Source organism: Salvelinus alpinus, chromosome 3 (genome assembly GCF_045679555.1).
Source record: "Salvelinus alpinus chromosome 3, SLU_Salpinus.1, whole genome shotgun sequence".
NCBI lineage: Eukaryota > Metazoa > Chordata > Actinopteri > Salmoniformes > Salmonidae > Salvelinus > Salvelinus alpinus.
In genome coordinates, this window is record NC_092088.1 from 23,809,565 (window position 1) to 23,820,537 (window position 10,973).

Here is a 10,973-nt window from a genome sequence, read left to right on the forward strand (position 1 = left end):
AAGAAATTGTAAAAATGCAACTGTACAGATTTAATGTTCACACTCATGGTTAGTGTCTACTATGCCTCACTCAAGGCCAAGAAAGTATACAGTGTCAGCCCAGAATGTCCATAAAGGAAGAGGGGGGTAATAAACCAAACATGAGGTAGTGGAAAGTTTATTTACAACAAATGGCCATAATGAGATTAAAAACAGTTCTACTCCACATGACTCATGCACATTACAAGATGACCTGAAGGTATCAACCATTTCTAAAATACACTTTCAAAACCTGAGAGGTTAGGAATGTTTGGCAAGACACTTGCTACTTCTGTACTATAAATCCTACCAATGAGACATTACAAAATTAATTCAAACTAGTACATACTAATTCATAGTTCAAAGAAAACACAGCCCCAACCATGCCCGCCCACCTAGTTACCCTCCAAAGAGGGAGTTCAAAAAGTGTTCATATTATGCACGCTCGCCTCGGATTCGCCTGGCCAGCTGAATGTCTTTGGGCATGATGGTGACCCTCTTGGCATGGATGGCACACAGGTTGGTGTCCTCAAACAGGCCAACAAGGTATGCTTCACTGGCTTCCTGTATTTGGAGAAAACAAGCATTTCTCAGAAAAGTAACAGTTACATCTTAATTTAAAGGGATACTTGGATTTTGTAATGGGGCCCTTTAATTCCCCGGAGTCAGATTAAATTGTGGAGAGTATTTTTTACGTCTGTCCGGTATGAAGGAAGTAAGTTTTGCGATCCAATGCTAACTAGACTTAGTGCAATGACTGGAAGTCTATGGTACCTGCTAGCATGCTCCCGAAGTATCCCTTTTAGTGCAGCAGCAAGCCATTACATCAGTTACTTGGGACACAGTTGCAAAAGCAAGGCCACTCTGGCTCACCACTTTGGTTGGTCCAATGTTGCTTTAACATGGGTAATTCTATAATCAGCACCCATGTGACTAAACCTAACAAAATCAATCTATTCCAATCCAAATCATAAAGTTAACTTGCCTGCAGAGCGCCAATGGCTGCACTCTGGAAGCGGAGGTCAGTCTTGAAGTCCTGGGCAATTTCACGGACCAGACGCTGGAAGGGCAGCTTCCTGATCAGCAGCTCAGTGGATTTCTGGTACCTACGGATTTCTCTCAGAGCCACTGTACCCGGCCTACACAAAACCTTAAAATCAGTATCTGCAGGCCAATCAAAACATTTGCCCAGAAGTCCAACATTGCAGAAAATCGAGAACGTCCAGGTGAAAAATGGTACCTGTATCTGTGAGGCTTCTTCACACCGCCAGTAGATGGTGCGCTTTTCCTTGCAGCCTTGGTGGCCAGCTGTTTCCTGGGCGCTTTTCCGCCAGTGGACTTACGGGCGGTCTGCTTAGTACGTGCCATGGCTCACTTGACTTCTGAAAATATATCAAATTCAAATGTAAGGAACAGAGTGGCATTAGTATTAAAGTAAGCGCAAACTGATCCTTTGTCAAGGTTACTGAAGGCCAGCAAATTGACTCGTTGAGACCTGGCTAGTCTGGCTGCACTAGATTATTGCAGTAAATAGTTATCAGTTGGCATGCACCTACAGTTAATACCGACAATAGGCTAATATTAAAAACTTCATACGGGCCTTATAGTAACAATACCAAGCTAACTACCGCAGCTAGTAGGAAACGGCAGCCATTAAAGAAAATAAACCACCAAAATGACAAATCGAGATCGGCATTGTGTAGTTTAATAATAACGTTAGCGGTGGAAAATATAATTGTAATCGTGTGGAATATGGGATAACTAGATATCCACTTGGTAACTGGCAAGTCGGCTGGCCAGGAACAGGACATGGTTGAACACACTGGAAGCAGCCAGGGCGCCAACTATCTGAACTGGTGGCGGGTCAATTGAAACTAACGTTGGCTATGTAAAATATCTAGTTAGAATAGCTAACTAACCACAGCTTGGTACTAAAACTAACATCCAAATCAGTAACTAACTGCTCATTACTAGATTGTTATGAGCAAACCAAACGCTAGTTCAGAAATGAGCGCATCAACTACTCTTAATCTGCTATTCAAGCCACCATTACGCGGCTTGTAACCTACACGTTTCGTTTATCTTCAAAGATGCCAGGCAGCTGCCCATTTTGTAACATGGCGCCTACAACGAGGAATCATATTCCCATTGCCACACAACGGCCTTAGAGGCCTGGTTGAGGTAACAGTTAACTGTTACTTTAGCGAAAATCGTAGAACGCACAGTACAATCAAAACGAGTCACTTGTATGTCGCAAATCGTAAACATAACTAAACACGTTATGCTAGGTAGGTACTGTAATTATCTGCCGAGACAAACTACAGTTCTATTTTACAGTAGTTAGCCATCGTTCGCTAGCTAACGTTACCAACAAAACCTCGCTTGATAGTTTTGGCTACCTACATAATATCAAAACGAACATTGATATGAACCACCACACATTTACACACCGTATTAATTTAGATAAAATCTTAACTAGCTACCTCTGTGACCAAAACAGACGTTCAAATGTTTGTTCAAATGTTTTTTCAAATGCCGTCTTGAACCGCTTCAGTGACTGTTCGTTAAACGGAAACGGCACATTCTATTTATACTTTTTTATGTCTGATTTGTAGACCTGCCCACCAACATCAGCAAAACGCTTTGTATTGGTCAAACCAAAATGACGCAGTCTTCTTTACAAATTGAATCAAATTTCTAACAAGTTTATCCAAGCGAAATGTGAGACTAGTTTAATGATAAACAACATACCGGTAAACAAATTAAACGTAACACTTTAGTTAATTTTCAGTCGAGAAAGTGGCATCTGGCAATAACAAAAATATGAAAAGCGGAACCAAAAAGATTTGGAAACTTTGCCGGTTCGGAATAACGATGGACGTGTACACAATGCTTGATGAATGCCCGGTTAATACATAGCCACCGTTAGGATTAGTCATACATGTATTTGATACAGCTCAGTGATGCATGCCTGTCGTTTCGAAGAAAGTCTGCCAAATAGTTTTATTTGGTTGCTTGAAATAGCGTTGTGAATCTTTTCAAAGGTGAGCATGAAGGCCTTTTCTCACCAGGTCCGTTAAAAAAATCAACACGAGGACGTCTTGTTTATGACGCCATTCACACCAATTGTGAAATATCGTCCTGCTGCAATCCGTCCATTATTTATTCGAAACAGGTTCGATTTTTGCGTATTTTCGCTTTCCAATTTTTTTGGGGACCAATAGAAATTGTTATCAGGGACACGTGATCTTAATCACAAAGGTAAACTTGTCTGACAGACTGATCGTGTTCGTGTCTCAGCACAGGGAATGATATGATAAACAGCATGTAAACTTGTGCTTCTTTTATTTTTTTTAAACCCCATCATTATTTGACAAACTGATTCTAGTTAACTGTAACATATACAATTGTGTCTAGACATGGAAACGCAGGCACATTGAGTGAAGCGCGGGGAACAGCTTCCCAGTGAGCATTGCCTACACTCAGCAGCCGTAGCCAGGTAGACCAAGATAGACCGAGAGCTATAGGCTAAGCTTCGTGTTATATCATTAGCCTATATCTTAATAAACAACAATTCGTACAAAAAACGCAACAGACTTGGTGAGAAAGGGCCTTAAGGGTGCAAAAACAATACTTTGATCATCCGCTAATGACACTTTGTCATGTTCAGCTATGTCATAATCTTTCTGCAGCAATCTACATCTCATTTGAGCGAAACAGACGTTATATGAGTGTCTTTAGAGTAGTCATCTGGAAATAGCTGGTGCTGAGTGAATCATGACAGAGCATAAGACACTGGTCATAGGTAGGACACAAGTCATTACAAGAAATTCCTTTACATTCTTATGCATTGTAGTCTGTTTTAATACTGTGTCTCTGCATGTGCTTGTATTTGTGTCAATGTTTTGGAGCAGACTTTGAGCCTCGGGTGAATGACACTGCCCAAGCCGAACAGAACCAACAAAGCAGAGCAGAGAAACAACTCTGGGTACACAGTGAAAACTCTTTCACTTTCAACTTCTTCCCTGAGGGTGCACCAGCAGCACAGGGGGCAGAAACTGACCTCTCAGATGTGAAACACCAGTTTGCAGGATTACAGACAAAAACATCCACCGCTTCTACAGAACAGGGTTCTGGTTTTGCATTCAACTTCCAAATCCCTGTTAGTACACCAGGGGAGATGGAGAAAGAAATTGGCACACCAGTACCCTCAGGGGCTGTAGCCCTGAAAGAGTCCAAAGAGGAAAAGCCTCAGGGCCAGAACGCTCAACAAGTAATTAAAGCACCTGAGCCAACCACATCTTCTAAAGCCAAGAAAAATAAGAAATCTGGTCATAAGAAAAAAGCCATTGATGGACAGCAAAAACAGATGACAAACTTGACAGACACAGAAGGGGCTCGTGAGGAGGATGGCACAATGCTGGTGGGTGATGGTGTTGTTTGAATTTAAAATGTATATTTGATTCAGTGTGGCTGGTGTATATCAGTTCAACTTTTGGTTGTATTTTTCAGACTACAGAACAGCAGCTGAAAAGAGAGCTGGACTGGTGCATTGAGCAGCTGGAGCTGGGCATGGCTACTCTGAAGGCTACGCCAAAACAGAGTGGGTGTAGTTTAGACTCTAGAATCCAGTTGATCTCTGAAGTGTACGATAAACAGTACATTCAAATGTGAGATGTTTATAATAACAGTGAAGAAGTAGATTGTTATGAGATGCATAAAAAGTTTGATGTGGGATTATATCTTGAGTCTTTGCTGTCTGTAGAGGAGGAGGCCTCTCGTGCCCTTAAGACGCTGCGCAGCTCCAAAGCCCCCCTGGCAAAGAAGAGGCAGGTGATGAGGGCAATGTCTGGGGACTACAGGAAGAAGATGGAGGAGGAGAAGCACAAGCAGTTCAAATTGATTCAGGGTGGTGAGTGGAGCGAGAGAGAAAGTCAGATATGAGTACAAATCACATTTTATTGGTCGCATACACATATTTAGCAGATGTTATTGCAGGTGTATCGAAATCCTTTTGTTCCTAGCGCCAACAGTGCAGTAATATCTAACGATACAGCAAGACACATAGAAGTTCAAATTTAAACAGGCTTGAAGTGAAAAAAATAAACATGCAGCTTACACTAAAGTCAGACCAGAAATACTGCAAATGATGTTAGATAGAAATATGTGGCAACTAAGTATTTATCTTTTTATATTGCAGCAATGACATCGGCTCAGGTCAAAGTCGTGGCAGACCCTGCTAAGAAGTCTATTTTCCACAGGAAAGCGGAAGGTGAAACAGAGACTCTACCCTTAAAATCCAATGCAAAGAGTCAACAAGAGAATTTACAGGCACAGACTCCAAACACAAGTGTGCTGAACCAGGAGAACTCAACTTTTGTCTTCACTCCTGCTAATGAAGAGTTCTGCTTTAACTTCCTCTGATTTGCTCTGGGGAAGTATTTGCTCAAGAAATCAGTCTTACTCTATAGACGAATACAAATGAAGCCATTTTTAAAGTTCTTTGCTTGAATGCTCTCCATCTGAATAATGGTTTTGGTTGATTATAATGCTATTGGTTGTGGTTTGATTAAGTATTGTAAACCTTTTGATTAATAAAATTTATTATTTGGGTAAATATCTGCATCGCGCATGAATTCATTGAAGTTACATCAATCTACGACCATCTCTACCTTTATTGAAACTGAAAGGTTAGCATTGTCCAGCAACAATGGTCTTGAGTTCAGGGGGGAAACAACGTTACAAATGTGCCCATGGGGCAGCTTCAGTGTGTACTATTTCATGCCAAAGTTTCTCTTGCTACTTATTTTGTGTATCTCTATCAATCAAATACTGTATGACTGGGGTAAATATAATGTACATGATGAGGTTTAAAAAGTCTTGACTGGGGAGAGTTTCCACAAAACCCTGACTGTTTCTGGAGCTAGGAATCATGGGAAATGAAGTTACCCACCCAAATGTTTACTTTAAGCATTTAGTTCTCAAAGAAAAATGACTACAACTACCAGGAATATTGACTGCACAACTTTGGGCAGTCACCCGAGCAAATTTAATTGTAACACAAGCAAACAAGAGAAGTCTTGAAGACTAGGCAACTGAAGAAATCTCAAAGAACTCGTTTATACGGTAAGTCTAAATGCTTAAACTATTGCTTAATATAACTGTTTCTTCTGTCCAACAGCTCTGTTAGTTTTTGACTATGCGTGTGAGTCTATATTAAAATTGCTTCGCTAGCTAACGTTAACGTAGCTAGTTAGCTGTTCCAAAAAGGGGCTACAAATTTGATTAGCCTGTTTTCTTAGCTAGCTACATGACAATGACAGAAGAGTTGGCTACAACACATACAGTATGGGACCAGGCCAAAGATTGCTCGCTAGAAAACATTTCTCCATGGCAATCCTTTCTAAATTGGGTATCTTGTGTGCAGATTACAGCCGTGCAGTGGGAGCTTGCCTGGTCTTGGTTGAGAATGTCGGAGTTGAGCGATGAGGCGAGTGAATCGGAGCAGTTTGGTGTCAGCCTCTCCCTGTGGCTAGGGGACATTAACACTTTAGTGCGACCTGAGGAATTGGATGTTCCCCTCGACCTCCACACCGCCTGCTCTATTGGCCAGTATGATGTGGTATCAGAGTGTATTAAAAAGTGAGTACGTCATTAATTGTGTGTTTGTGAGAGAGACTGGATGCTTCTCAACACTCATTGATAGTAATGTACTGCTATGTCTTTTTTAGAGGGGAGGTGAACTTGGACAGCAAGAACATTGGTGGCTGGACTCCCCTGATGTATTCCTCATATATTGGGCATGACAACATTGCTAATCTTTTGCTGGAGGCTGGAGTGAACGTTAATGCCACCACTGGCAAAGGTCTGACACCCCTTATGCTGGCAGCGAGCTGTGGGAATGAAAGCATTGCATACTTCCTAATGCAGGTCAGATTTACTTTTCTGAATCAAAAATTGTTCAAATTTTCACTGTAAATAAACCTCAGTTTAGGTTTAATTTTAGTGTCATGGGTGGTGGTGGTGTTATTGTACACTATGAAACAATTCCCTAGTTGTTTTATCTCCCAAAAGCAAGGTGCTGAGTTGGAGCTGAAGGACTCTCGAGGCTGGACAGCCCTGTACCACTGCACGAGCACTGGCCACCAGCAGATGGTCAAGTTCCTGTTGGATAGCAATGCCAATGTCAATGTGAAGTGAGTATTGTCAGTCAAATTAATACAACCACAACAATCTATGTCCCACTATTCAATCATGAGGTGTGTAATGACATGTTTCTCACCTGCAGAGAGCCAGGGTCTGGCTTCACTCCGCTGATGGAGGCTGCTGCTTCTGGACATGAAATCATTGTACAATGCCTCCTTGACCATGTGAGTATGTTGTCATTTGCTATTATTTACAGTACTGTCACTTTCATATGTTTGTCTCAAATACATACCTGATGCAAATATGTTGAAGGGGTACTAAACCTAGTTTGTATATGATAAATCTTGTCTCAGGGTGTCAAAGTAGATGAGCGGAACGCCAAAGGAGAGACCGCTCGTGCCCTGGCTATGATGTACGGCCACACAAAGATCGCCAGCCTCATTGACATGCGCTCTCCTAAAGCCAAAGCAGGTGCAGGGGAGGACTTGCTTACTAAGAAGATTACTCTTTAAATCTGATACCTTTTTGTACCTTAAGTTTTGGAACAATTGTGGTGGAACAGTTTAGGTTCTCATTGCACCTACGTTTGTCCCCCACAGGACACTTTGAGGACCTGAGCTCGTCGGAGGACTCTGACAGCAGTGCTCCCCCCAGACTGAGTCGCTTGAGTCGCAGCCGAGCCAAGGGCCCCAGCATCCACGATGGGCCTCAAGCCATCGCCAAATTCAGAGTGGGAGGCCCCAGCAAACACTCAGGTAGCGTTCTTTAGGTTACCCCTCTATTACAGCTGTATCTATTCCACAGAAGTTGAAATGGTTGTGCTGAATCCAATTACTGCTCTGCTGCTAGATACTGTCCTGTTGGACCTTGTTTGATATAGCTATTATTCACATTCCTATAGAGCCAGCGGTTGCGCCCCCGGGATACATTGCATTCCGTGATGTCGGGGAGCAGAGTGAGGGCATGTGTTTCCGTGACGTCACCTCGCCTATCAACGAGCTGGATGGCCAGAGCAACAGCAGCAGAGGTATGACGACATAGTTAAGCACTCTTAACCGTTCACCTGTTCACTTATTTGTCACTAGATCTTCCTACAACAGCAGCAACTTTACACGTTTCCTCTACACAGAAATACCAGTCTACACTGCTACCCATTCCGCCATGTTGCTAATCCAGCTGCTGTGATTCCGCTATAGATGAGAGCCCCTTCTTTGATAACGACATGCCCACCATGAGGAGCAGCAGTAGTAGCAGCGAGGGACTTCCCCGCGTGATCGGACTTAGCCGGGAGGGCTCGCTTGAGAGTAACGAGGTAACCGCACACGGCATGGTGACCGCACATTGACGCATTCACATACCACAATGGTGATTCCAATGAGCCCTTTTGTCCTCCATTCACAATGTACCTTTATCCTTTTTAGGACTCGGATCAGGCTAAAAAGAGCTGCTCCCGCCGCGCAAACAAGGGTCATCACGGTAAAGGCAAGGGTCGCCATGGTAGCAGCAGTGAAACGGTGCAGCCCGGTGGCCCAGGGAACTGTGGGATGCGCTCGCCTGTAGGTGGTCATCCCAACTATGCAGGTCCTAAGGCACGTGTCAGTGTTGTTGGATCACTATACATTCATGAATATTTCATGCTGTTCAGTGAGTTCTGTTGTGTTTTTCCCTCGACCAGTGTCTGATCTATACCTGACCTTTGACCCCTGCCCTCTTGTAGGATCTGGCTGAGTTTCTGGAGCAGATTGGCTTTTCCAAGTACCTCCCCCTGTTGGAGGAACAGGACATTGACCTAAGGATATTCCTCACCCTCACAGAGAATGACCTTAAGGAAGTGGGAATCACGTAAGTCGCCGTGGTCTCTCTCGTAGTGTCTGGAACATATCCACATTCTATCGGCTACTGACTTTGTCTGTCCATCTCAGACCTACTCTGGGCACTATAGAATATCGCACGTCTCTCCATTCTGATGTACTTAGTTTTCTCCACTGCAGGCTTTTTGGACCCAAGCGCAAGATGACCTCAGCAATTGCACGTTGGCACAGTAGTGCCCGGCCACCTAGTGACGCTCTGGAGCAGGCCTACGCGGACCAACTGGAGGCTGAGATGCAGGAAATGGCCATTCAGCTACATAAGGTGTCTACACGATAAAGAAGCAAAAACTAACCAAAACCTTATTTCTAAACCACTTCATCGCTCCTCTCATCCCCCAACCCCTCTTTCTCCCCTCTGGTGTAGCGGTGTGAGGAGGTGGAGGGCCTGCAGGGCCAGATGTCTCAAGAGAAGGAATTGCGCACAGTGATGGAGGGATGCCTGATGGAGTACAAGATGGCCTGGAGGAAGGTGCACATAGAGCTGGTGGACAACCACAGACTGGCCCAAGACATGAATGCCGTGCTAGAAAAGGCCCGCGCCTGCCGCTGCGAGCTCCTGTCTCGCCTCAGTGCCGACGGCAACGGCAGTCCTTACCACGGCGACGGAAAACTGAAAGGCGATACTGGTGGAAAAGGTGGGTGGCCGTGAGCTGCATTATTGGATGACTGGTCATTTGCATGGGCACAAAACCAAATATCCTTCTGCCACTCCTTTGGAAAGCAACTTAGTATTTCTCTTCTCGTTCTTTTCCCCCAGGTGGAGAAGGCTTGAAATCCACCAGTGTCTCGGAGTTAATGACAAAGCTGGATTCGTATGAAGAGGAGCTAGGTAGGACAAACTATCGCAGGTTTTCAAATCTATCCAGTGCTCGGATGCTAACCATTGTTATGAGAGCTACTGTTGTCTGAGTGTGTCTGGTTGTTTGATCCTGCCAGGGGAGACCCTCCAGGCTGTCCTGCAGAACCTGAGGAGACTGAGTGTCCCAGAGAAGGTCACAGACAGCTGGGAACAGCCTTAGGCAGTACTGGTGAGTGTCTGGGTGGGTATAGACGTTAGGTGCTAAAGTGAACCATCAACATAAATGGCTAACCATTCTTTAGGTAGCTAGGACCCCATCAACATGAGTAAGAAGTTCTGGGTCTCAATTCTGTCTTCAAAAGGCTTCCTGACAATGCTGACGGAGGGTGAACATGCCACCCTGAACACACTCAATGGACTGGGAGTGGGCCAGGCCAGCTGGCCTGACTGGATACAGTGGGCTGAGGACCAGTGTTCCCAGGCGCTCCCGAATGGGACAGGGATTGTGGCCTCTAGCCTGGCCAAAGATGGAAGAGGCCATTGGCAGCTACTGCAGGGATACGACAAATGGGCAAGGGCAGCTGTCCCTCACATGCCTGTGCTGGTGATGGTGGACTGCTTCAGTTGAATTAGGAGGTGCAATTGGGGGAAAGCTGATAAACCAGCCAGCTCCCGAAGGCAAGGCTGTCTGTGAAACATTTTGACTGTAGATCCTGTCCCCCTATCCTATATGTATGAGACACATGCATGCTGTGATCAATGATGCAGCCAAACAAAATAAAGATCACTCATGTTTCTAACTAACCTGATCTTTGACATGAAGAGAATAAATGTACATGAATTGATCATTTTAGATTTTTTTTTTAAATACTTAAAAAATGTTAGGAAGTGTCGTCCTGCTGAATGTAACGTCTGGAACGGAAACAATGTCTGTAACCTCCATTGTTAATCTTTCACCACGCCTGTGTTACTGTCTGTGTTTTCTGGGATGTTTTATTTGTTAAGTATGACTTCAGTGAATGTAGTGTGTAATCAAAAGCGCAATAAATGTTGTCGTGTCAGTCTAAAACCTGTGCATTATTAGGTTAACTTTCCAGGCAATTTCTCAATAACAATGTAGTATACCAGTCTTACTTTGA

At 43.9% G+C, this 10,973-nt stretch overlaps 3 protein-coding genes across 7 annotated transcripts; 2 read left to right on the top strand and 1 right to left on the bottom strand.

Moving 5' to 3' along the window:
* Window positions 1-141: 141 nt before the first annotated feature.
* On the bottom strand, window positions 142-2,652 carry h3f3d (H3 histone, family 3D). The gene is made up of 4 exons (XM_071392199.1): window positions 2,502-2,652; window positions 1,259-1,400; window positions 1,004-1,157; window positions 142-582 (listed from the first exon to the last, which is right to left on the bottom strand). The coding sequence occupies exons 2-4, from the start codon at window positions 1,384-1,386 to the stop codon at window positions 454-456; spliced, it is 411 nt and encodes a 136-aa protein (XP_071248300.1). The 5' UTR covers window positions 1,387-1,400; window positions 2,502-2,652; the 3' UTR covers window positions 142-453.
* Window positions 2,653-2,871: 219 nt separating this feature from the next.
* On the top strand, window positions 2,872-5,635 carry c3h8orf33 (chromosome 3 C8orf33 homolog). 2 transcript variants are annotated; one of them, XM_071392188.1, is made up of 6 exons: window positions 2,872-3,062; window positions 3,689-3,823; window positions 3,933-4,441; window positions 4,531-4,621; window positions 4,784-4,930; window positions 5,219-5,635. In XM_071392188.1, the coding sequence occupies exons 2-6, from the start codon at window positions 3,796-3,798 to the stop codon at window positions 5,440-5,442; spliced, it is 999 nt and encodes a 332-aa protein (XP_071248289.1). In that variant the 5' UTR covers window positions 2,872-3,062; window positions 3,689-3,795; the 3' UTR covers window positions 5,443-5,635. The 2 variants fall into 2 exon arrangements, with proteins under 2 accessions (XP_071248289.1, XP_071248288.1); XM_071392187.1 differs by having other exon boundaries at window positions 3,711-3,823.
* A 402-nt stretch (window positions 5,636-6,037) lies between these two features.
* Window positions 6,038-10,903, top strand: anks3 (ankyrin repeat and sterile alpha motif domain containing 3). 4 transcript variants are annotated; one of them, XM_071392181.1, is made up of 16 exons: window positions 6,038-6,144; window positions 6,446-6,660; window positions 6,750-6,948; window positions 7,093-7,214; window positions 7,307-7,388; window positions 7,518-7,635; window positions 7,764-7,919; window positions 8,066-8,191; window positions 8,361-8,476; window positions 8,586-8,753; window positions 8,882-9,006; window positions 9,156-9,297; window positions 9,400-9,670; window positions 9,793-9,864; window positions 9,972-10,075; window positions 10,197-10,903. In XM_071392181.1, the coding sequence occupies exons 2-15, from the start codon at window positions 6,488-6,490 to the stop codon at window positions 10,052-10,054; spliced, it is 1,953 nt and encodes a 650-aa protein (XP_071248282.1). In that variant the 5' UTR covers window positions 6,038-6,144; window positions 6,446-6,487; the 3' UTR covers window positions 10,055-10,075; window positions 10,197-10,903. The 4 variants fall into 4 exon arrangements, with proteins under 4 accessions (XP_071248282.1, XP_071248281.1, XP_071248283.1 ...); XM_071392180.1 differs by having other exon boundaries at window positions 9,972-10,063; XM_071392182.1 differs by having other exon boundaries at window positions 8,586-8,720; window positions 9,972-10,063.
* The last annotated feature ends 70 nt before the right edge of the window (window positions 10,904-10,973 follow it).